The following is a 27515-nucleotide window of genomic DNA, read 5'->3' on the forward strand; positions in this document are numbered from 1 at the left end:
ATTGACAAAGTATTTTCACTCTCAGAACTTGCGCACACTGGATGTATTTTGTTTTTTTCACTATTCTTCGTAAACTCCAGAGACCGTTGTGTATAAAAAAACCTAGTAGATCAGCAGTTTCTGAATTACTCAAATCACCCCATCTGACACCAATGATTATTCCATGGTCAAAATCACTTAGGTCAAATTTCTTCCCCATTCTGATGTTTGGTCTGAACAACAACTGAACCATGTCTACATGCTTTTATGCTGCCACATGATTGGCTGATTAGATATTTGTATTAACGAGCTGGTGTACAGGCATACCTAACAAAATGGCCACTGAGTGTATACTCCTGCTTTTGTTAGTGGTTTGTAAATTCCTCATCCTTACTTTTAAGAGTGTCAATAGCATTGGCTCTCCCTCCCTCATTTAGAAAACAAAATCCCTTACCTTATCTCCCCTTCAGACCATCTGGCAGTACTTTAGTTATTGGCTCACTTGCCAGACGAAATATTTTTTCTGTATCAACTCTTATAAAAACCTCTTATCATAATGCAAATATGGCTTTGAGCCATCTCTGAACCTTTGCTGTTGTAAGAAGGACAATCCTTTCTCAATCTCTCCTTATCCACCACCAGTAAATTATATCTGTACCCTTTTACTGCTGTTAACTCTTTTCTATAGTGTGGTGCCTAGAACTACTCAACTAATCAGAGATTCTGTTTTTTTGTGTGTTCTGTGTTGTTCTGCCAAGCATTGTGGGCTTGTTATGTTGACACTAAAATGTATGGCGACACTTGGGGTCTAGCCCCAGAATATTCTTTGGTTGTGTTGGTTGTTAATGCAATCAATGCATTCCACTGTATTTTTCAATGTACCTGTATAAATAAATGCATTTGAATCTGAATGATGAAATATCAGCACTATACTTTTGACTTTATCATGGCCCTGTGTCATATTTACCTCTGGCTGACAGTTTTGAAGGGAAACATCGGTTAGGATCTTCTAATGGATTAGTCTGTGTGCTACATCTATGCTTGTATATCACAGTGCAGAAGTCATGAACACAATAGAATTTACCTCTTGAGTGTACCCTGAGACCAATGGCAGATCCTTTTCAATAGCTGAAGAACTGGAAACGCTTCGTTTCTGGCTGTTCTGTGTTTATCAGCCACTGGTATCTCACCCAGCCATGTTCAGCTGGATGAACTTGTTATTTATTAAAAAGATAGGTAAATGTTAAGATTTATGATTACTTTCCATTCTTCTTTACATTTATTTTTTATTCATTTGTGGTAGTTTCATGAATTTACTAATTTAAGTTACTTCTGTAATAATGCTCAAATTTTTTGGGTGTTTTAGTCTATTTTAAATGTTGTGAAGCCAAAGGCATTCAAAACCTGGTTGTAAAGGTGTGTTACCTTTATGGCATTTGTTTAGTTTATAATATTTTCGCTTTAGTAATTCATTTGTTAGCATTTTTTAGTTAAAGTTAGGATTGTTTAAAATAAATTTGTTGTCTGTGATATATTGCGGCATGTGATGACGTCACATACGGTTTTGCTGCGTCTTGTGGGAAAATACCGGTTTGGAGAAATGGGAAGGAGGGGGCTCACATGTGCAGGATCAGCGCAAGAAAAGTTTTCTTTCTACGCACTAGAAACATAGTGAAGCAACGCCGTAAGTTCATGAGATAATCGATATGTTGAATTAAAATGTTAACGCTGATTCTGTTAAAAGTAATGACGGTTGATAAGGTTTATGTTTTCGTTAGTTAAAGAGTTGCGGATAGTTTGTGTTGAAGTGTATTTAAAGCAGTCAATGGCGTAGGTAGATTCTGACTATATGCTGCATTTTAATGTAATGTAGTTGTTGTAGTTTTACTTTTGCAAGTATTTATGATGTAAATGTGATGTCAAGAAGAAAACAAATACTGTATACATTTTGTATTGTTTTATCAACAGTTTTCACCATACATTAATGTGGAAGAGTGAATGGTAAATGGTTAATCTTACTGCGATCCTGTTTTCATTGACTACGGTTTACCTCGGTGTTTAGTTCAGAGTTCTCTTACACCTGAGCGAGAACACTACAAAAGGCTTTTAGTACAAACTGTCAAAAAGTCGCCAGGTTCTAATGCCTGAGGCTTAGTTGTTGTGTGTGAGATAACTATTAGATAGCTGAGGCTGTGAGGTGTGAGCTCACAGGGAAGCCTGTGATCTGTGTTGGCATGACATCTAAAACTTTGACAAACTTCTATAGAAATGTAGTGGAGAAGGTATTGACTGGCTGCATCACAGCCTCATATGGAAACATCGTTGCCTCTAAATAGAAAATCCTACAAAAAGCAGTGGATTTGGCACAGTACACCATGGGTAAAGCCCTCCCAACCATTGAGCACATCTACATGACAGGCTGTAATTGGAAAACGGCATCCATCATCAGAGGTCCCACCTCCCAGATCATCCTCTCTTCTTGCAGTTGCCATCAGGTGGAAGTTACAAGAGCATCAGGATTCGCACCACCTGGTTCAAGAACAGTTACTACTCCTCAACCATCAGGCTATTGAACAAAAGTGGATAACTTCATTCACTTGCCCCATCATTGAAATGTTCCCACAAACAATGGTCTCACTATTAAGGACTCTTTTTCTCATTATCTCATGATCTCATTATTTATTGCTATTTATTTATATTTGCATTTACATATTTTGTTGTCTTCTGCACTCTACTTGATCTTTCATTGTTATAGTTACTATTCTATAGATTTGCTGTGTATGCCCACAGGAAAATGAAACTCAGGGTTGTATATGGTGACATATATATACTTTGATAATAAAATTTACATTGAACTTTGAACAAAAGGGATTAGAACAGTATGAGATTGAGAACAGGCCCTTTAGTATGATCCGGGCTATTCTATTTGCAACCTAAGTAATGAACATCCCGTCTTAATACCTGACTCATTTGCTATGCATTTCTGTGTATATAGAAACCTATGTTGCTCGTCTTCAGTTTCAAAAATCATCCCATTTACATAATATAAATGACAAGGATGCAAAACCAGGGAGAGGATTGAAGGCAGAGTCTGTGGTGACTGTCAAGAAATGTGCTTTTGCACTTCCCAGGTATTGATGTTGGACATCTTGCCTAGGTAAAGGTGGGTGTGCAGGGAGTCTGGGTGGAGATTCTGTGGGTTCAGCAAGAGATAGTGGAGCAAAATTTTAAGCCTTCCTTTCCCTAAATCTATCCCTCACCCATTCCTTTATATGTCTAAAGTATGTTCAATAATTAAAACATATAGGGGTGGTAATCTGTCTCTTTTTACCAGAATATATCACTTGCACTTCTCTGCATTAAACTTCAACTGACAATTTCAAAGTACATTTATTATCAAAGTATGTATAAATTGTACAGCCTTAAGATTTGTCTACTTACAGGCAGTCACAAAGCAAGAAACCTGAAAGATCACAATTTTTAAAAAAAGACTGACACCCAATGCGCAGAGAGAAAAAACCCCACAAATCATGCAAATAATAAAAGCAAGCAACAGCATTCATTGGATAATTCTTCATTCTGCATTCATTGTCTTTAGTCTTCATTAAGTCTTCATACTTTTCTATGTCTGTTTGACCACATTCAACAATTCCGAGTTTTGCATCATCCGCCAACTGTGTGATCGTGAAAATGGATTGATAAAGACTGTAGACCTAACACTAATTCTGTGCTCCTTACAATGTACATATTTTCTGTGCTGGGGAACATTTAAAAAAATTGATTTTTGATTGTTTCAAGAGTGATAAGCCATGGAGGTAATAGATGATAATTATTATTGCCTCCAGAATTCAAATACAGTTGTGTAGCAACCAGTATACAAAGAGCATTTGCAAATAATCTACACGTGTCATAGGCTTTGAAGATCAGAGCACCATTTATTTAAAATTTGATTTGAATCTGCTCTAGGTGTTTGTGATAAGAGGAATAAATCCATTCCTCCATGCTGATTGCAGATAGTCATTAAAAAAAAATCATCAGATTTTATGTAAAGAGAGCAAAAGAAATAATAAAAATTTTCCTCATCATCAGGATTTCCACGTCAATAAGTTTTTGGCGTGCAAGTTTGTTATTTTTACCTGCAGCAAAGCCTCAGGTTGTGCAGTTAATTCCCAAAAACAGATAATGAATGCAATGATAATATGTACTCGGTTAAGTTGTTTGAATGGGCAGATATGGTCAGGACACTGAGACAACACTGCTTTTCTTCAAACTATTCTGCCTATAACATTGTTCTAGCTCAGGCTTCTGCCTGGGTTTTGATTATTCACAACTTGATTTCGGTTAGAATCCCATCACTCAGTAAAGGTTGACAGAGGCAACTTATGTAATTCTCTCAGGAAATCAGAGCAGAATGCTCAAACAAATAAAAAACGACTATCTGCCACTACTGATTTTAGTGTTTAATTCTGTTTTGTTGTATATATGGATTTGTGAAAGACATTTGATAAAAAACACATAATAGACTCATTAGCAACATTAAAGCCCACTTAGTTAAAGGGGCATGGTTATAAAACTGAGGAAAGCGGTGGGAAGTGGTGAATCAGAATCAGATTTATTACCACTGACCTATATCATGAAATTAGTTAATATGTGGTAGCAGTGCAAGACATATAAATTATTATAAGTTACAATAAACATAAATAACTAAAGAGTGCAAAAGAGGAATAGTGAGGTAGTGTTTATGGAACGTTCAGAAATCTGATGGCAAAAGGGAAGAAGCTGTTTGTGAAATGATGAGAGTCTGTCTCAATGCTCTTCTAACTCCTCCCTGATGGTAGTAATGAGAAGGAGGCATATCCTTGGGGTGAGCATCTTTTATGATGGATGCTGTGTTTTTGAGGCACAGCTTTTGAAGATGTCTTTGATGGTGGGAAGGTTGTGTCCATAATGGAGCTGGCTGAATCTGCAACCCTCTGCAGCCTCTTTTGATTGGAGCATTGGAACTTCCATTCTAGCTGGTGATGTTCTCTAGTTGGAATGCTCTCCATTGTCCATCTGTACAAATTTGCTAGAGTCTTTGGTGATGTATCAAATCTCCTCAGACTCCCAATGAAGTATAGCTGTTGGCATGCCTTCATGATAGTATCAATATGTCAGGCCCAGGATAGGTCCTCTGAGATGTTGGCACCCAGGAACTTGAAGCTGTTGAACCCTTCATCTCCTGATCCATCAATGAGGACTGCTATGTGTTCTTCCAACTTTCCCTTCCTGAAGTCCACAATCAATTCCTTGGTCTTGCTGACATTGTGCAAGGTTGTTGTAACACTTCTCAACCAGCCTGTATACCTTCTTGATACCATCTGATAATCTGCCAACAACAGTGCTGTCGTCATTGAATTTATCGATGGCATTTGAGCTGTGCCGAGCCACACATTCATGAGTGTAGAGAGAGTAGAGCAGCAGGCCAAGCACACATCCTTGAGGTGCACCTGTTTTGATTGTCAGCGATGAGGAGGTGTGATTACTGATCTGCATTGACTTTGGTGTCTGGATGAGGAGGGTAAGAATCAAGATACAGAGACCAGGCTCTGAAGCTTGTTGATTAGTACTGATGAGATGATGCTGTTGAACGCCTAGCTGCAATCGATTAACAGCGGCCTGACATATGCATTGCTGTTGTCCAGGTGCTCCAAAGGTGAGTGGAGGGCCAATGTAGACCTGTTGTATTGGTAGGAAACTAGCATTACAGTAGATGTGAGTGTTACTGGGTGATAGTCATTGAAATTGCTCAACCTGTTCTTCTTGGGGACTGGTATGATTGATGCCCTTTTGAAGAAAGTATGAACCCCTGCCTGCAGCAGTGAGTTTGAAGATATCCTCGAACACTCCAGCCAGGTACGTCTTTGGAGCTTGATGCCCTGTGAGGATTCACCCTCTTGAAGGATGTTCTGATGTTGGCCTTCTAGATAGAAATAATATTGGAGGTAGATGTGCTGTTGTTGCTCCCTGGTGTTGCTGTTTTTACCATGTTTTTGTGTGTAAAATGTGTTACTGACTGAGACTGAGCTGACTCTTGACTCAAAATTCTAAAAAAGGGAAAGCAGGGAATTTAGTTAGAGACTTCAGGAGAATAGCGATTGGTGAACTTGGAGGAAAAATGGCAGATGAAAGTTAGCACAATGAAATATTTAACTTGGGTTGAAAGAATAAGGAGAGGAACTTGCATGCTGATGCATCCTTATCTACAGCCAACATGCGATTGAGATGATTGATCTTGAAAACCTTTGGGAGCATCTTAGCCATGCAGCTTGGCTGTGACAAATTACCTAACATGTACTTTCCTCATTTCAATTTGAACATTATCAGCTATTATTGGATCCCGAATCTTCTTTCAGCTTTCATGAATCAGGTTCTTCGTTTGAAACCTGATAACTGGGACCCAGAGCATCAGGTTAGAAAATGGAGGGATTGCAGGGAAAGGTAGATGCCAGGGCCTGGGAAATGAGGGAAATGAGAAAGGAGCAAAGTATAGACATGATAGGACAGATGGTTTGAAGTGTGTGTATCTTAATGCTAGGAGCATTGTGGGTAAACATGATGAACTTAGAGTATGGATCAATACATGGAACTAAGATGTTAACATGAGGAAATCTGCTGATGCTGGAAATTCAAACAACACACACAAAGTGCTGGTGGAACACAGCAGGTCAGGCAGCATCTATAGGAAGAAGCACTGTCGACGTTTCGGGCCGAGACCCTTCGTCAGGACTAACTGAAAGGAGAGATACTATGAGATTTGAAAGTAGTGGGGGGAAGGGAAAATGCAAAATGATAGGAGAAGACCGGAGGGGGTGGGATGAAGCTAAGAGCTGGAAAGGTGATTGGCGAAAGTGATACAGAGCTGGAGAAGGGAAAGGATCATGGGACGGGAGGCCTCGGGAGAAAGAAAGGTGGAGGGGGAGCACCAGAGGGAGATGGAGAACAGGCAGGGTGATGGGCAGAGAGAGAGAAAAAAAAACAAACAACTAAATATGTCAGGGATGGGGTAAGAAGGGGAGGAGGGCATTAACAGAAGTTAGAGAAGTCAATGTTCATGCCATCAGGTTGGAGGCTACCCAGCCGGTATATAAGGTGTTGTTCCTCCAACCAGAGTGTGGATTCATCTTGACAGTAGAGGAGGCCATGGATAGACATATGGGAATGGGACATAGAATTAAAGTATGGCCACTGGGAGATCCTGTTTTCTCTGGCAGACCGAGCGTAGGTGTTCAGCGAAACGGTCTCCCAGTCTGCGTCGGGTCTCACCAATATATAAAAGGCCACACCGGGAGCACCAGACGCAGTATACCACACCAGCCGACTCACAGGTGAAGTGTTGTCTCAACTGGAAGGACTGTCTGGGGCCCTGAATGGTGGTGAGGGAGGAAGTGTAAGGGCAGGTGTAGCACTTGCTCCGCTTACAAGGATAAGTGCCAGGAGGGAGATCAGTGGGAAAGGATGGGGGGGACGAGTGGACAAGGGAGTCGCGTAGGGAGCGATCCCTGCAGAAAGCCGAAAGAGGGGGAGAGGGAAAGATGTGCTTGGTAGTGGAATCCCATTGGAGGTGGCAGAAGTTACGGAGAATTATACATTGGACCTGGAGGCTGGTGGGGTGGTAGGTGAGGACAAGGGGAACCCTATCCCGAGTGGGGTGGCGGGTGGATGGGTTGAGGGCAGATGTGCGGGAAATGGGAGAGATGCATTTGAGAGCAGAGTTGATGGTGGAACTAAGATGTTGTTGCCTTTAAGGAGACGGTTGAGAAGGGGACAGGAATGGGTGCCTAATGTCCCAGAGTTTCAATGTTTTAGATTACATGAAGATTGGTAGTGTTGTGGCTGGTGTAGATGTCTGGCAAAAAAAAAAACAGTAGGATATAGATCAGTTACAGATATGGGTGGAAAAATGGTACATGGAGTTTAATGGCCAAATGTGAAATATTGCACCTTAGTAGGTATCGAATTCAAAAGTCAGGTAGTTATATTGCAGCTTTATAAAACTCTAGTTATTCCACTGCTGGAGTATTGAACACAGTTCTGGTCATCCCATTATAGGAAGGATGTTGTGGGTGCAGAGGAGGTTGACCAAGATGCTGCCTGGATTAAAGGGCATGTGTTATAATGAGAGGTTAAACTTGAGCTGTTTTCTCTGGAGTAATGGAGGTTGAGGGAAGATCTGATAGAGGTTTATAAGATTATAAGCAGCATAGAAAAAGTAGACAGACTGTATCTTTTACCCAGGGTTGAAATGTCTAATACCAGAGTGAATACATTTTAGGTGAGAGGGGGTAATTTTAAAGGAGATGTGAGGGGCAAGTTTTCTTTTTTACCCAGAGTTGTGGGTGCCTGGAATGCATTGCTTGGAGTGGTGGTAGAGGCAAATACATTAAGACTTTAAAGAGATGTTTAGAAAGACATGTGAATGTGAGAGAGATGGACGGATAGGGACATTGTGTAGGCATAAGAAATTAGTTGGCCGTTTCATAACTATTTTATTTGCTTCAGCACAACATTATGGGCTGAAGGGCCTGTTCCTGTGTTGTACCATTCTATGTTCTAAGTTTTATGTTCTATCTGATATATGCCATCTCATATATCCACCATAATACACAACACAGATAATAATGCTTTCACTGCCACTGTACCATAAACATGACCTGGAGTACATTGAAATTTTGAGGAGGATTTATGCCAGCAAGATCTAAGTCATTTTTAAATGAAGATTTTTAATATTCAGTAGGTCTTTTCCTACAAGTCGGCCACAAAATTGTTTCACTGACAAATATTTAGTAAGTAAATAAGTAAGTTCAAGTTTAATTGTCATTCAACAGTACCTGAATACTCATGAGTATAACCAAATGAAACAGTGTTCCTCCAGGGCCAAGGTGTAAAAACACAGTACCAACAGTCATACACAGCACAAGGCACACAAAGCACATATAAGATAGCAACAAAATATAGTCACACAAAAAATATAGTCCTAGTTTTTGAGTCCATGAACGTTGCAGCAGTCTGCAGTCGAACACAATACAGCTTGTGTTCTGCTGAGCGAACATTGGAGTACAGCACCAATACCTCCAGCAATGACTCTGATAGCTCTCTCTTGGACAGCTACAAACAGGCGATTAATGTGGCTTCGAGGAAATCTGCAGATGCTGAAAATTCAAACAACAACACACACAAAATGCTGGTGGAACACAGCAGGCTAGGCAGCATCTATAGGGGGAAGCGATGTCAATGTTTCGGGCCGAGACCCTTCGTCAGGACTAACCGAAAGGAAAGATAGTAAGAGATTTGAAAGTAGATGGGGGAGGGGGAAATGCAAAATGATAGGAGAAGACCGGAGGGGGTGGGATGAAGCTAAGAGCTGGAAAGGTGATTGGCGAAAGTGATACAGAGCTGGAGAAGGGAAAGGATCATGGGACGGGAGGCCTCAGGAGAAAGAAAGGGGGGGTGGGGGAAGAACCAGAGGGAGATGGAGAACAGGCAAACAACTAAATATGTCAGGGATGGGGTAAGAAGGGGAGGAGGGGCATTAACGGAAGTTAGATAAGTCAATGTTCATGCCATCAGGTTGGAGGCTACCCAGCCGGTATATAAGGTGTTGTTCCTCCAGGGCAGGTGTAGCACTTGTTCCGTTTACAAGGATAAGTGCCAGGAGGGAGATCGGTGGGAAGGGATGGGGGGACGAGTGGACAAGGGAGTCGCGTAGGGAGCGATCCCTGTGAAAAGCAGAAGGGGGGGAGGGAAAAATGTGTTTGGTAGTGGGATTCCGTTGGAAGTGGCGGAAGTTATGGAGAATTATATGTTGGGCCTGGAGGCTGGTGGGGTGGTAGGTAAGGACAAAGGGAACCCTATCCCGTGTGAGGTGGTGGGTGGATGGGGTGAGGGCAGATGTACGGGAAATGCACCTGCCCTTACACTTCCTCCCTCACCACCATTCAGGGCCCCAGACAGTCCTTCCAGGTGAGGCGACACTTCTCCTGTGAGTCGGCTGGTGTGGTATACTGCGTCCGGTGCTCCTGGTGTGGCCTTTTATATATTGGTGAGACCCGACACAGACTGGGAGACCGTTTCGTGGAACACCTACGCTCGGTCCGCCAGAAAAAACAGGATCTCCCAGTGGCCACACATTTTAATTCCACGTCCCATTCCCATTCTGATATGTCTATCCATGACCTCCTCTATTGTCAAAATGAATCCAAACTCAGGTTGGAGGAACAACACCTTATATACTGGCTGGGTAGCCTCCAACCTGATGGCATGAACATTGACTTCTCTAACTTCCGTTAATGCCCCTCCTCCCCTTCTTAACCCATCCCTGACATATTTAGTTGTTTGCCTGTTCTCCATCTCCCTCTGGTGCTTTCCCCCCCACCCCTTCTTTCTCCTGAGGCCTCCCATCCCATGATCCTTTCCCTACTCCAGCTTTGTATCATTTTTGCCAATCACCTTTCCAGCTCTTAGCTTCATCCCACCCCTTCCGGTCTTCTATCATTTTGCATTTCCCCCTCCCCCATCTACTTTCAAATCTCTTACTATCTTTCCTTTTGGTTAGTCCTGACGAAGGGTCTTGGCCGAAACGTCAACATCGCTTCTCCCTATAGATGCTGCCTAGCCTGCTGTGTTCTACCAGCATTTTGTGTGTGTTGTTGATTAATGTGGCTTGTGGTCTTGTCCTGGCTATGACCAAGGCCACATAGCACCCCTGCTGTCTGTATCCGATGTTCACCAATAAACCAGTGAAACGGGCTTGCCGCATTCCAATGTTAAACAGGGTTTTGCGATCACAAGAAAGGTAACTAAGACAATCACTCACTGTTATTCTGCACACCGCCTTCGCGCACCAATTCTGCCACCTCTCTGTTTAAGGCAGCCACACATTCTGCACCAAGACCAGCTCCTTCAGTTTCTCTGCCAATGAACAACTCACCGATGGGGTAGACCTGCAGTACTTTAAGTTCTTCATGTCCAGCAGGGCCTTGCAATTGCAAAAAATACATTTAAGAAACAATAATGCCTCTGGTTGGCCCCGTAGAAGCTGCTGCATCTGAGAGCACTGCCATCTTAACAGAAGAGTGTTTGAAGCAGAATAAGTTATAGTGCAGAAGACTGTGCAATAAAAACAGAAAATGCTGAAACACTCAGCGAGTCTGGGAGCATCTGTGGAAAGAGAAACAGAGTTAAAATTTCTGGACCATTTAAAGATTTTGCTTATCTTTTTGTATTTACATTTTTAAGTTACTCTTTCAATAAAATGTATTTATTTTATATTATTCTGAAATAAAAGGTTTAAATCATACTATATGATTTTAAGTGTTTCTGTGCATAGAGACGTTTAAAATAGTGTCAGTGTTAAAAGGATATCAGTGCAGTTGTGGGGTTGGCTCCTCAGGTTCCACTCCTGAGGCCAGGTCATTCCATGGGTCGTATCACACCACACCTTACAGAATGGTGGCCTCTATTATAATGGACCTTGTGGCCACAACGAGTAAGTATGGTCATGGATTAGTGTGGGACCGAGAATAGGTGATGGGATAGAATCAAGCACATTTTGTGACCTGACGATCTGTCAGAGTAATTGAAAGATTTGACCTGGCAAACTCATCCACCTCTTTATTATTTCTTGTGTTCAAGGGTTGACTGAATGTCAGTAATCTCATGTTCTGGGGCGCTGTTGCGCAAATCTTACACATCCAACACATTATTAAATTCACTTTTATATAATACCCAGTTTTGAGCTGCACTGTATTGTAATGATACTATCATTAGAAAGGATTCATGAATGACAAATTTAAAGGAAAAAAATCAAGACAGATCATCATGATGAATGTATGAAGGAATAAATTTATCAGACTGAAATGAAGTAAGTTTGCCTTAAATTTTTCTTGCACCAGGTCAGTTACTACGTCTTAAGATGTTCCGGAAAGATCATGGCTCCTGGATGGTGATGTTTTTTTCCACTCTTCTCTTCCTGTTCATCTTCTCTCATATTTACAACCTGTGCCTCTTAATCACTGGAAACATGAGGTAAGTTTGGCAGTTTTATATCTGACTCGATCATCTACAGTGAACTCAGTCCAGCTGCAATGTAGGACTCAAATGAACACCTCAGCAGGAGGGTGATTCTCAGTGATATGAACTTGTACTTAGCTTGGGAACAATGGGGTTGGGTTAAAAGCAGCTGCAGCAATATGAAATGGATTTAAAAAACACACTGGAAGTTCTATTCTCTTTGCCTACTTGTATCTTTAACCTGTCCATCAGTTTTCTCCACAAGAATGAAACAGATACCCAGAACTGCATTTTATTGCAATTCTTTTTCTTGAATGTGGGGATATGTTTAATTAATTTCTTACTGTCCATTACACTGGCATTTAGGTTAGCAATGAAGATTCTCCATCCCTGGTGGTGTTCTGCACTTCGTTCATCATGTCAGCAACGTCCTCTCAGTTTTCACTGTCAGTCATGCAAGTCTCGGGTAGAGAGTCAGGAATACTGTCGCACTCAGACATAAAATAATTCTTCATTGCTGTTTCTGTTACAATTTGGTCTTACCAGTCAGGGTTGTTAGCCCTGAGCTGAACCCCTGAACCCAGAGGACTGGTGGACTGGTGGAGCACTCTTAGTCTAGCCTCTCGAACCTTTGATCTGTTTGGCATGGGTATGGCATGGGCAAGAACCAAAGTGTGAAGCTCTGGCTCCAGCCAACATAGCTCTCTGGGTTGTTGAGAGACACAAGCCTTCAAGCCATGACAAGGTTGTGGTCCTCTTGGAGTGGGGAATATGTTTGGATCTGAGCTAAAAGTCTTTATCAATTTTTCAATCTATAAAAGGGCTACATTAGGGAGTTTGTGTAGTTTTGTTATTTCTCTGTTCGAAAAGCACCAATAATAGTGCTTCATAATTTGGGGTTTGTATTGACCATTCTGCTACAGCATGACTTTAATTTTAACAGGATGGAAAAGCTTGCTGCTCAGTTTTCCTTGCCATTGCAAACTCCCACTGAGTCACAAAGTGTCATTTGACAGCTAAGCGATGACAACTTTGCAGTTCATATTAGATCATCTTTGCTGCTATTGTTGATTAACATCTACCTATGCTGATGAATAAATTTGGTTTCAAAGCAGCTAATTACTTACGGTTTGCAGCCTAATTTTGTGCTTTTTTGAAAAAAAAACTGTAAAGCCACTACCCAGGACAGTGATGAATGATTTCTGGCACATGTTGTACTGCATTGCAGGATTATTGAACCAACTTCAGTGACTCAACCAGATTCACTCCTGCTCATTGGAATAAACCAATCCCATCAGAATACAATGACTTTGATAATAATATTAATCATACTTTTATGTGTATTTAGATTTTATGAGAAATAGAAAATTATTGATTCACAATTGTTATCAAAGTATCGCTCAGCTGGGTGGATGATCTAGTTTTGCCTCTCTGCCTCTCTTGTTGATCAGAAAATCAGCAATGCATTTCCTTGGTCAATGTTATCACTCGATGTTAATCAAATTTATTTTTCAATTAATAATGCTACATTTAAGTGACATGGCTTCTGAAACTAAACTAAAAGGGTATAGTAACAGGGCAGGAATAGAAAACGGAAGAAAAATGCTGCTTGGCAACAAAGTCATAAAATATAGACAATATACAGTAACCAGCATTGGTTGGTGTGGGTGGGTTATCAGAAATTGTTATTGGTATTGGGTTATTACTGTCACTTGTCCCAAGATATAGTGATACGCTTGTCTTGCAGACTGTTCATACTGATAAAATCATTACGCATTCTATTGAGCTCGAATAAGGTAAAGCAATAACAATGCAAGTGTAAAGGCTACTGGAAGAAGTGTAGTGCAAATAAATGATAAGGTGCAAGATCATAACAAGGAAGTTTGTGAGGCCAGGGGTCCATCTTATCGAATAAAAGGTCCATACAAGAGCCTAATAGAAGTGGGTAGAAGCTGTATTAGAGCCTGATGGTATGTGCCTTTAGGCTTTTGTATCTTGTAAACTGCAGACACATCTGCAGTGTTTTTGCTCTTGGAAATAATGTCCAGATATTTTTAAACATGGTATTTATGGAATATTGGTCAAAAGGACTGAAGAAATTGGGTTATTACCTTGTGAGGTATTTTAAACCACTCTATTTATCAATAAGAATTTCAAAATCTTTCCTGATTCTAGAGTCACAGACACCTTACAGCTTGGAAGCAAAGAATTCAAAGTAGATTTATTATCAAAGCATGTATAAATTATACAACCTTGAGATTTGTCTACTTACAAGCAGCTGCAAAGCAAGAAACCAACAGAACCCAATTTAAAAAAAAAGAACAATACCCAATCTACAGGGAAAAAAAACAAAAACACAAATTATGCAAACAATAAAAGCAAGCAATAGCATTCTGGACCAAATCAAGTCCATAGTCCTGAATCTCAGAGCAGCTAGAGTAGGCCCATAGCCATTCAGCCCACAACATCTATGCTGAACAGTGGACATTCATCTGTATCAATCTAATCTTTTAGCACTTTCCCATTGGCCTTCCATTGTTAAGCAATTCAAATGGTCATTTAGACTGTTACTGAATTCTGCAGTCTACTCCACCCATACGCCTCATAACTTTATACATATGCCTCAATTATTGTCCTCTCTTTATGCTCCAGCTCTGGAGAAAACAGACTGAGCTTCTCCTATCTCTTATCATAACTGAGACTCTACATCCCAGGCAATATTCTGGTGAATCTCCTCTGCAGCCTCTTCTGCACTATTGCATCATTTCTAAAGTATGGTGACCTAATCTGCCTGAAATACTCCAGCTGAGGTCTGGCCAATGTTTAATAAAGTTGGATCATAACTTCCTAGCTTTTGTTTTGTATGTCTGACTAATGAGGACCAGTATCCTATATGCCTTCTTAACTACATTATCTACTTCTGCTGTTACTTTGAAAGATCTATAAACTTGTGTACTAACATCCCTCTGCTCCTTAGTACTCCCAAGGACTGTACCATAGCGTATGTCCTATCATCAATCGTTTGTTCATTATGTGCCATGTCGAATGACGTGGGCGATCATAGTCTTTTCAATACCGTAATTGTTCTTGGCAAATTTTTCTATGGAACTGGCTTTCCATAGTGGTGACTAGTGGTGTTCCTCAGGGGTCAGTATTGGGATTGCTACTTTTCACATTGTTTGTTAATAATTTGGATAATGGAATTGATGGCTTTGTGGAAAGTTTGTGGATGATACAAAGATAGGTGGAGGGGTGCTGAGGAAGCAATGTGATTGCAGCAGGACTTAGACAAATTGGAAAAATGGGCAAAAAAGTGGCATATGGAATAGTGTTGGGAAATGTATGATAATATATTTCAGTAAATGTGAATTATTATCTAAATGGGGAGAAGGTTCAAACATCAGAGGTGCAGAGGGACTTGGGAGTCCTCGTGCAAGGCTCCCAGAAGGTTAATTTGCAGGTTGAGTCTGTGGTAAAGAAGGCAAATGCTTCCCTCTTCCGGGTTCATGAGTTCACTTTTCTTTCAAACCTATATGTTAACTGTAATATATATTGTCAATATGGATAAGACTATTAACTTTGTTTCTTGGAATACTAATGGTTTAAATCATCCGATCAAACGGAAAAAAGTATTCAAAGTATTCCATAGAATGAATGCTAATGTTATTTTTGTACAAGAGACTCATGTAAGGAAGGTGGATAGTCAGCGGTTGTTTGGGTTTTGGAAGGGCCAACAGTATCACTCAAATTCGCAAGCCAAAGTGAGAGGTGTTTCTATTTTTATAGACTCATCAACTGCTTTTATACATCATGAAACAATTTCAGATCCACAAGGTAGATTTTTGCTTATTACTGGTTTACTTTTTAATCAAAAAGTTGTTTTAGTTAATGTTTATGCTCCAAATACTGACTGTCCTGAATTTTTTAAATGCTTATTTACATCCTTTCCTAATCTGAATCAATATAGATTGATAATGGGCGGGGATTTTAATTGTTGTCTAAACCCTTTGATGGATAGATCCAAGCCCACTCAAACTTTTCCGAACAAATCGGCTTCTCTTATTAATTCTTTTATGATTGATTCAGCTATTTGTGAAATTTGGCGTTTTCTACACCCTAATGACAAAGAGTTCTCATACTTTTCCCATGTGCATCAGAACTACTCAAGAATTGATTACTTTTTCATTGATCAGCATTTACTTATAGATGTTATGGATTGCAAATATGACTCTATTGCTATATCTGATCATGCACCTTTGAAGTTATCTATTAAGGTGACGGATTCATATATTAGTACTAAAGGTTGGAGGTTTAATCCTGTTTTACTGCAGGACTCTGACTTTGTTAACTTTATTAAACAGCAAATTGATTTGTTTTTTTCAATAAATTCTACAGCAGACATCTCTAGTGGAATTTTGTGGGATACTTTTAAGGCATATATTCGTGGACAGATTATTTCATATTCTGCTGGAGTTAGGAAACGAACTAATTCTAAAATATTAACATTAGTTGATAAAATTAAGGCAATTGACAAGATCTACTCATTGACCCCTAGTAAAGAACTTTATAAAGAAAGGGTGGAACTTCAAATGGAGCATAGTTTATTATTAACCTCCTCGATTGAAAGTCAGTTAATTAAATCGAAAGCTCAATTCTATACATATGGAGATAAGTCTGGTAAACTACTAGCTAACCAATTGAAAATTGTTTCGGATAAGCGACAAATTACTAAGATTCGCAAACAAGATGGTACTTTGACGATTGATCATAAAGAGATAAATAAAGCCTTCCAAGATTTTTATAATTCTTTATATCAATCAGAATGTACTAAGGACTCTTCTATAATGAATGAATTCTTAAGGAAATTGAATATTCCAAAAGTAACTGTTGAGGATAGTGTATTTTTGGACACACCTATTACGGAGTCTGAAATAGAAAAGGCTATTTTCTCAATGAACTCGGGTAAAGCTTCGGGTCCAGATGGTTTTTCTGCAGAATTTTTAAAATCCTTTTCTTCTATACTTTCTCCTTGGCTTTGTAAAATTTTTAAAGATGCATTAAGCATAGGTAAACTACCACAATCTTTTTATAAAGCTTCTATTTCCTTAATTCTTAAAAAAGATAAAGACCCCACTGAATGTGCATCCTATCGGCCTATATCTTTGCTGAATACGGATTTTAAGATTTTTAGTAAAATTTTGGCTATTAGATTAGAAAATATATTGCCTTGGATTATTTCTGAGGATCAGACTGGATTTATTAAAAATCGCTATTCATCTTTTAACATTAGAAAATTAATTAATATTGTTTATACCTCTTCATCTAAAATCCCAGAATGTGTCATTTCCTTAGATGCCGAAAAAGCATTTGATAGAGTCGAATGGTCATATTTATTTAATACTTTGCAACATTTTAATTTTAGTTCAAAATTTATATCATGGATTAAATTAATATATCAGAAACCTTTAGCTTCGGTCTTCACTAATAATCAAAGATCCCCTTTTTTTCAGTTATCTCGGGGCACAAGGCAAGGTTGTCCTTTAAGCCCTTTATTATTTGACATTGCTTTGGAACCCTTGGCTATAGCTATTCGTGAATCACCCAATATTTCAGGTATTACCCGTGGGGAGACGATGTATAAGGTATCTTTTTATGCGGATGATTTGTTATTATATATATCTGACCCTGAAAGATCTATTCCTGCTATTTCTTCTTTGCTTGCTCAATTTAGTAATTTTTCTGGATATAAATTGAATTTTAATAAGAGTGAACTTTTTCCATTAAATATGCATACTTCAATTTATAATCAGGTACCATATAGAATTGTTACAGACTATTTTACTTATTTAGGTATTAAAATTACTAAAAAACATAAAGATTTATTTAAAACTAATTTTTTGCCTTTAATAGATCAAATTAAGCAACTTGCTAATAGGTGGTCCCCACTATCTTTGTCTTTGGTAGGTAGAATTAATGCCATTAAGATGATGATACTACCTAAATTTCTATATCTATTTCAAGCATTACCAATTTTTATTCCTAAATCTTTTTTTGATATAGTTGATTCTAAAATATCTTCGTATTTGTGGCAGAACAAAAATCCTAGGCTAGGTAAAAAATATTTACAGAAGCCTAAGAAGGAGGGCGGTTTGGCTCTACCAAACTTAAGATTTTACTATTGGGCAGTTAATATACGGTATTTGATATTTTGGACACAAGAATCGACTACAGTTGCTGGCCCACAATGGGTAAATTTGGAATGTAAATCTGTGCAAGATTTCTCATTGATGTCAATCTTAGGATCTTCACTTCCTTTTTCGTTATTCAAAATGAATAAACAGATAACTAATCCTATAGTCAAGTATACATTACGAATCTGGTTTCAATTTCGTAAATTTTTTGGTTTGAATAAGTTTATGCTGTCAAGTCCTATAATATCTAACTACTTTTTCCGACCATCATCTATAGATCAAGCTTTTCTTTTATGGAAAACAAAAGGTATAACATGTTTTCGTGATCTGTTTTTGGATGATAACATTATGTCCTTTGAACAGTTATCTAATAAATATAATTTATCTAAAACCCATTTTTTTAGATATCTACAAGTTAGAAATTTTTTATATAATGAACTAAAGTCTTTTTCGAAAGAATGTCCATTGGACATTACAGAAAGAATTTTAGCTCTTAATCCTTGTCAAAAGGGCTTAGTAGCTATCATTTATAATATGATTATGAATGTACAACCAGATATATCAGAAAAAATTAAGAAGGAATGGCAGGAAGAATTGCATTGCCCTATATCTATTGAGCAATGGGAAAAAATTTTATTATTGGTAAACTCATCCTCTATCTGTGCTAAACATGCTCTAATACAATTTAAGGTTGTACATAGAGCTCACTTGTCTAAAGATAAACTTGCTCGATTTTATTCTTATGTTAATCCAACCTGTGATAGGTGTCATTCTGATATTGCTTCGTTGACCCATATGTTTTGGTCTTGTCCTTGTTTACAAAACTATTGGAAAGATATTTTTAATATTATTTCAAGAGTTTTAAATATTAATCTCCAACCACATCCTTTTACCGCAATTTTTGGTCTACCAATGATAGATAATAAGCGTTTATCCGCTTCATCCCAACGAATGATTGCATTTGTTACACTAATGGCTAGAAGATCTATTTTACTGAATTGGAAAGAAATTAACCCTCCAACTGTATTTCAGTGGTTTTCTCAAACTATTTCCTGTTTGAGCTTAGAAAAAATTAGAAGTGTGGTTTTTGACTCTTCAGTTAAATTTGAGGAAACTTGGAGACCATTTATTCAACATTTTCATATGAATTAAATGGTCTGATCCTGAACCTTATTGTTACTATCCTGAATTGTATGGATGGAGGTTGGGAGTTATCGGCACTACTGTATGTATTTAACATTATGCGATTGCCCATGTTGGTTAGTTTTTTTTTATAGTTTTTTTTAGTTGTTTTTTTTGGGGGGGTTTTCTTTTTTTTTCTTTTTCTTAATTCCTTTACATTATACTATGAGTTTGAGAGACTCTGTGTATTGATTAATACATATTTGATTGTTAATTAATCTATTATGTACTCTCAAATGTTTTGTACTAATATTTTTCTTATGTTTTTCTTAAAAAATTAATAAAAAGATTTGAAAAGAAAAGAAAGAAAGAAGGCAAATGCAATGTTGGCATTTATTTCAAGGGGAATAGATTATAAAAGCAAGGAGTTAATGCTGAGCCTTTATAAGACACTAGTCAGGCTGCACTTAGAGTATTGTCAACAGTTTTGGGCCCCATATCTCAGAGAAGACGTGCTGTCATTGGAAAGAGTCCAGAGGAGGTTCACGAGGATGATTCTGGAACTGAAGGGGTTAATGTATTGAGGAGCATTTGACAGCTTCGGGCCTGTCCTGGAACTTAGAAGAATGCAGGGGGATCTCATTGAAATGTTAAAAGGACTAGATAGGGTGAATGTGGAGAGGATATTTGTTATAGTGGGGGTATCCAGAACCAGAGGACATAGCCTCAAAATTGAGGAGTGACCCTTTAGAACAGAGGTAAGGAGGATATTTTTTTGCCAGGGAGTAGTAAATCTGTGGAATACTCTGCCACAGACTGTGGTGGAGGCCAAGTCCGTGCATATATTTAAGGCAGAAGTTGATCCTTTCCTGATTGGTCAGGACATCAAAGGATATGGTGAGAAGCTAAGTGTATGGGGTTGAGTGGGATCTGGGAACAGCCATGATGGAATGGTGAAGCTGACTTGATGGGCTGAATGGCCTAATTCTGCTCCTATGTCTTATGGTCTTATGGCCATTGCCTTCTCGGCAGTGTCTTTACAAAACGGGTGACCCCTGCCATTATCAATACTCTTCAGAGATTGTCTGTCTGGCATCAGTGATCGCATAACCAGGACTTGTGATATGCACCAGCTGCTCCCATGGCTTCATGTGATGCCGATCAGGGGGCTAAGCTGGTGCTACACTTTCCCCAATGGTGACCTGCAGGCTAGCGGAGGGAAGGAGCACCTCACACCTCCTTTGATAGAGATGTATCTCCATCCCATCACTCTCTATCATCATTGGTGTTTCCAAAAGGCATTGCCTCAGATTTATCTGGATTAAACTGTATCCGTCATTTCTCAGCCCATTTCACTAGCACATTGATATTACTCTGTAGCCTACTGTACACACTATCAATAACTCAACCAATCTTTGTGCCATCTCTGCTTACTGACTATGTCTCCTAAATTTATATGAAAATTATTTACACATGTTGTAAACAATATGGTCGCAGCTATTGATTCCTATGGAACACCATTAGTTATAGCATCCATTCACAAAAACAACCCTCTGTAATCTTCAAATGGGTGGCAGGGTGGATATACATCTCTACCAAGGGAGGTGTAAGATACTCCTTCCTTCCGCTAGCCTGCAAGTCATCCTTGGGAAAATGTAGCACCTGCTTAGCCCCCCCTCCCCGATCAGGGTCATGTGAAATCATGGGAATAGATGGTGGATGGTCGTTTGAGAAGCTGGTGCATATCGCAAGTCCTGGTTATGTGACCTCTGATGCCAGGCAGACAATCTGAAGAGTATAGATGATGGCTGGGGTCACCTGTCTTGTGCAGGAAATGGAAAACCACTTCTGTAGAAAAAATTGCCAAGAATAACCATGGTCATGGGAAGACCCTGATCATCTACGTCATATGACACGGCACATAATGATGATGATGATTATCACCAAACCAATTTTGGATCCAATTTACCAAGATGCTTAGATCCTATTGGCTTGAATAGTTTGGATCAGTTTTCCATGTGGGTCTTTGCCAGAGTCCTCATCAATATACTCAGTTAACTCTTAACCATCCAGAGACAGAGAAGCAGTTTCAGCGACAGGCTGCTATCGATGCAATGCTCCTCAGACAGGATGAAGAGGTCAATACTCCCCAATGCCATTAGGCTTTACAATTCAACCGCCAGGAGTAAGATATGTTAAAGTGCCGGGGTTGATTGTATTTAATGTATTTAAGTAAACTACTTAAGAACTTTTTAAAAGCTATTATTAATGCTTTTGGAGAGAGTGATTTAGATGCATATCATATTTTTACTGAGTTAAGTATTGTATGTAATTAGTTTTGCTACAACAAGTGTATGGGACATTGGAAAAAATGTTGAATTTCCCCATGGGGATGAATAAAGTATCTATCTATCTATCTATCTATCTATCTAAAGAAAGCCAATTAAACTGGATCTTCCCTTTATAAAACCATGCTGGCTAAATCTGATAAGACTCTCTCTCTCAAAGTTATCTTTAATCTTTCCGTTCAGAATGTTTTACATTAACTTCCCAACTACAGGTATTAGGCTCACAGATTGATAATTACCAGGCTTTTCCCGCTGGCATTCTTACAAAGAGGGAACAACATTTACTGTCTTCCAGTCATCTGGTATTTTGCTTCTGGTAAGTGAAAATTTAGAAATCTCAGCCAGAGCCTCAGCAATCTGTTTCCTTGCCTGCCATAGCCACCTGGGATAAATTTCATCTGGCATCCAGTTTTAGCCTGTTACAGCATCAAGTAGAGTCATAGAGCACAAGTAGAGTATGAATACAGGCTGTTTGGCCTGACCAGTCCATTGCCATCCAAGGTGTACACCCAGCTCGTCCCAATTTCCTGCGTTCAGCTATAGCCCTCTCAGATCCTCCCCCCCCCCTCCCGGCTCCATGTACCTATGTACCTATTCATGTTCTGCTTAAATGATACCATTGTATCTGCTTCAACCACTTTCTCTAGCAGCTTACTCCATAAAGTCATCACCTGTGTGAAAAAGTTGCACTTCAGGTCTCTTTTAATTCTTTCCCCTCTCACCTTAAAGCTGTGCCCCGTAGTTCTGGACTGCCTTTCCCTGGGGAAAAAAACTGTTACCTTTCAGCTTATCTATGTCCCTAAAACTTTAGGCATTTCTATAGTTGCCTCTCATTTTTGCACATTTCGGGGATTAAAGGCCTAGCCTGTCTAACTTCTCTCTATAACTCAGGTCTTCTTGTCCTTACAACATCCTTGTAAATCTTTTCTGCACTCTGTCTACTTTAACCACATATTTTATATTTTTATTTATTTTTCTTTTTTTATTTTAAACATTTTTATTTATGAAGACTTGCATATGACTTTCACTTCCCCTTTCACTGAATTCTCCCAACTAAAATGTCTATTTCCTTTGTGAAAATCAATGAAAAGTGTTCATTAAGGACTTCACCTGTACCTTCTGACTCCACACATAGATTGATCCTGTTGTCTTAAAGAACCATATTCCTTGGTTAAATTTGTGGAACACCTTTGAATTTACGTTAACCCTGTCAGATTGTGAATTTATATAATCCTTCTTTGCCGTCCTAATTTCTTTTTTAAGCTTCTTATTGTTTATACATTATATATTCAAGACAGACCTTCCCATCTTTTGTTTAATTTCTCTTCTTATCCAACTATCAAAAACCCCAAACATCCAGGGTCTCTGTACTTGTTACCTTTGGCCTCCACCATTGCTGAGATATGTTAGCCCTGAACTCTTACTATTTCTCCTTTGAATGTTTTCTCCTGCGCAGGTGTTCTTTAAGCAGATCCTGCTGGGGTATATTTGCCCAGTCCAGTCTTATTTTAATGAAATTTACCTTCTTACAATGTACATATTCAGTCTGCTCAATTTTGAAAAGTTTATGCTGAGAATTTAAGAATTATGCCGAAAATTGTTTAAAATTTAATACAAAATAATTTCAACTTTCCTTCCCTGTCATTATGCAGTTTCAAACATCATCACTAGATGGCAGTGATACATCTGGTTTAACATTCCATTTGCTATTGCTTGTGAATGGATCTACACCACACAAGACCTAAAAGAGGCCATAGGTATTTTGATTCATTCTTTCAAAGTCAGTGACCACATATTGGCTAAAGCGGTCCTCCCTTTTATTATATGGTAATGCTTTACAATCTTTGAAAAAGTTTTGAGTTGGGGTGGGTGTAGGCTTTACCTATTTCATTATTAACTTTTTTTTCTCTCTGAAGGTATCTGGCAAGACTGTCTTCAAAAGTTTTAAATATTTAACTATTTGTGATTGTTTTTAACTAATTCATTTTCCCATTTTCCAAATTCCAAATCTCAAGGTTCAAATGCATATTTGTTCAGTTAGCATTATTTCCCCAAAATATTCCATTTGACAATCATCTGCTTTTGATGAAAACTTCTTCATTAACAAGTGATAAAAGGTAATTTAAAGAAACTTTTTTACTGTTTGGGAGTTTTTAATTTCTTTTGTTGTGGGTGGCTTCAGGATAATGCATCCACTGAGGGCCTATGATCTGCCATCCCTTCCCAAACTTCAATGAACTTGTTTGCAATAATTCCTTCCTTTAAAAAGCAAAGGCGATGACAATTTTTAGTGGGACATACTGTGTTTCAAAATAAAAATACTTGCATTTATTTACTCGCTAATATATTTCAAAATTTCGAGGGGATTTAGGATTTATTCCAGCACTCTACTTTGTAAATGTTTTAATTCATATACTGTACATATTTAGAATACTGTATACATATGGATGTCATTTAAAGGATAACTGCTACACTGGAATCAGAAAAGATGGTGTCATCAGATCTGTCCATGGTTGCCCTGAGTTTTAGCCATGCAACTTCCTTTTGTCTTTTGCCCAGTGACCACCCTCTCTCCACTTTCCATAACTTTAAATTTGATACCTAGTTTGTTGTAATGTGAGCAAAGTCACCAGAGAGAAGCAGCTGGTAGATATAAAAGTAGTCTTTTATTCAACCAAAAACAAGCAGCAGGCATCATATTGGGACCTTTTTGGAGGAAAAGGCCTGTTTGACCCAATATGATATTACATTTTATATGCTAAAGATCAAAGCACAATTCTATAGTCACAATGTATCTACAATGCTTCCTTTGAATTACATATATACTTTTAACACCTCCTTCTTTGTGCCCACAGTCCGGATATCTAAAACGAATGTTAATCAACATGGGCTGGTTTTAATTAACTGGCATCCACAGCTCCAGGAAACTATTGTCCAGGGCTACATTTTAAATTTAATCTACAATCCACTTTCAGGTCTAAAGATTGATTTCTGAAGTTAATATTTTGCTATATAACCTAACTCCAGAATACCACCTAATGTGGTTAATAGGCCATGTTGATAACCAGTTTCCATCTTGCTTAGGGCTTAAGATCTTTAATTCCCTTCATAAACATCTCTGCCTCACTTTTTTATTTTCTTTGTTCATCATTTTTATGACAAAGTTTTGGTTATTTTCAAAATATGTATGCCTTGGCTCTAAAATTTGTTTATTTTTGTTAAATGTTTTATCTTTATTAAATATGCTATATAAATGGAAATTGAGGATGTTGTTACTGGATTTAGAGTTTTTTTCCTTCTCTGAAAGTATCTGGCAAGCTTGTCTTCATAGGTCAGGACACAAAATATAAAAACTGTTAAGTTATTAACACTGATTAGACCACGTTTGACAGGTCAAAATGAAGAATGTGATTCTACAAAAGAGAGTGCAGAGGAGGATGTTGCCTGAATTGGAGGACTTTAGTTACAGGGTGAGATTGGATTATTTCCCTTGGAGCAAAGGAGTTTGAGCAGTGACCAGAGAGAGGTATACAAAATTATGAGAGACATGAGAAGTCTGAATCTTTTTCTGAGAATCAGTGGAACAAGAAATAAAGTCTAAAAGGAATGGTGTTTAAAACAAGATTCATACCATCTCAGGTGTCTTATTCTTTTTTGTTACCAAAGTATTGCTTTAATTCCTGCAGTACACTCTTGGGCTTTTTAAAGGATCATTGATGTGTAGAATAAAAATGATATGTTAATCAGAACTGACTAACATTTCTGCGAATCACTTCAGTTTTAAGCGTGATTTTACATAAACAAAATGGCTGCCTTGGTCAGCTCTTTGAGCAGTGTCTGAATATCCAGATTACTGCCAGATTAAAATTAGGTATTCCACATTTTTAATTCCAGGATTCCATTTTTTGTTTTGTTAGTTGTATATTGTAACATTCCTTCCTGGTGATATTTGTGTAGCACTGAAAATAGACATTTCTAAATTCTGATTCTTTAAATGAAACACAAAGGGATTTAAATTTTGTAAGATAGATGGAAGCTGTTTGCTTTTGAGTTATCTTCAGCTGATTGCAGCTTTATGACATCTCCATTTAGAACATGCTCAATTCTCTGGTGAGATGACCAGCAAGATTGTGAAAATAGCAGAACCATGGCCTGCAGATAATAATAATGGCATGTTTGGCCACTTGATCTTGTTGATCCCTGATCCTCCTGTATTGTTGTTGCCTCGGGTCACTATTTTAATGAGCCTGTTCGTCCTTTAAAAATACGTTTCTGATATCTGAAGCTTGGAATACAATGTGGTCAATGGTAGGCTCAAATACAGATCAGTGCTCTACATTTGATATGTATAGGAATCAATATATTTTCATTTTGAACTAATGATGATAATAGGAAAGGAGGCACTATGCCACCTCTGTCTAGTTTGTGTTTGAATCCAGCTCCTCTGGAGTATTTTTGTCTTCCCTTGGTTTGTGTTAACAACATGGATGGTTCGCAATACGAAAGGTTCACTACAGTGACCACAACCTGAGGCAACTTTATTTGTCACCGCAAAATGGTTATTTATGGGATGCGGAGATAGTGATACAATTAGGTTTACTTGAAAGCTTCATGCAGCTTTGTGGCTGCTCATGTTTTAAAACTGTTACCAAGGTCTTTGTTCCCTTCACCTCCCTGTCTCAATGAAAAATGATTCTGTACACCATGTGCATAGGATAAATTGAATATGGATTCCTTCTTTGGCAGAAGATGGGACTTTCTCCCAGAAAAATTAATTTGTTGCATTTTTATTGGATCTAGGGGAGTCGCTTTCTATTACAAGCACTTTATTAAAATTTCTATGGAATACAAACATATTTCTAAATGCAAACTTCTTGGGGGTAAAACAGGAATTTCCTTTTCTCTTGAGGTTAAAACCCATCAACACCATTTCTAGCTGAACATCATACTTTGATTAGAAATCCCATTTCCAACATCTCTAAGTGCCTTCATCTGCATAAATCATTCACTAATTAACCACTGTTATTTAATTAGGGTCATCCTGTTGTCGACCAGTCATTAATCACACCTAATTTAGAGTAGGATTCTTATTCAAAAATTTTTTTGCCTGATTCTTTTTGAGAATCACTTCACACAGCCTGTCACAGCTGCACCTTCCCTTTCTGTGGTTATTACAGTCGAGTGTAACAATGCTGGGCTACAGATGACTAGGGTCATCAGTATTGAACCAGGGAAAGGCTCAGACAGTTAATTGGGCTTCAAGAAAAAAATGAAGTAGTTTGTGTTTATTGTACTGATGCTGAAGAAAAAAAATAAGCAACTGCATTAATTTTTTACTGGCCCTGTTTTGTATGTAATGTCTTACATCCCTCTAGGTTTGAGCAAGGTGCTTTTGTAGGTGGCAAATGGCTGAGATCTGTTTCCCAGGGAATATTAATTGACAGAAATAAAAAAGCTATGCAAATTTAAAAAGGTGGTGAGTAAAATAAATGCATTGATTATTATTTTTCAGCAATATTAATTTAATTATGCTTTCTGGTCCCAATTTTTATTGATGCAGCATAGAAAAGATCGTACTTTGATGCATAACAGCTTGGTATGGCAACAGACACGCAGCTGCTCAGATTGTGACAGCAAGAAACTGCAGAGAGTTGTGGACACACATCACACATCGAGGAAACCAGCCTGCCCTCCACTGACTCTGTCTATACTTCTTGCTGCTTTGGTAATACATTCAGCCCACCCACTCAAAATTCTAACAGACAAACTCAAAGTGCATTTATTACCAATGAATGTATAAATTTACAGCCTTGAGATTTGTTTG

At 38.4% G+C, this 27515-nt stretch overlaps 1 protein-coding gene across 5 annotated transcripts in view; it reads left to right on the forward strand.

The window, feature by feature from the left end:
* The window catches only part of tmem117 (transmembrane protein 117), a 411893-nt gene that overhangs the window by 126065 nt on the left and 258313 nt on the right, over nucleotides 1-27515 (forward strand). For all 5 annotated transcript variants that reach the window (XM_073059705.1, XM_073059706.1, XM_073059703.1 and 2 more), the window contains one exon: nucleotides 11913-12045. In XM_073059705.1, the coding sequence (XP_072915806.1) occupies nucleotides 11913-12045 (133 nt within the window). The remainder of the gene's footprint in view (nucleotides 1-11912; nucleotides 12046-27515) is intronic.

Source organism: Hemitrygon akajei, chromosome 10 (genome assembly GCF_048418815.1).
Source record: "Hemitrygon akajei chromosome 10, sHemAka1.3, whole genome shotgun sequence".
Taxonomy (NCBI): Eukaryota; Metazoa; Chordata; class Chondrichthyes; order Myliobatiformes; family Dasyatidae; genus Hemitrygon; species Hemitrygon akajei.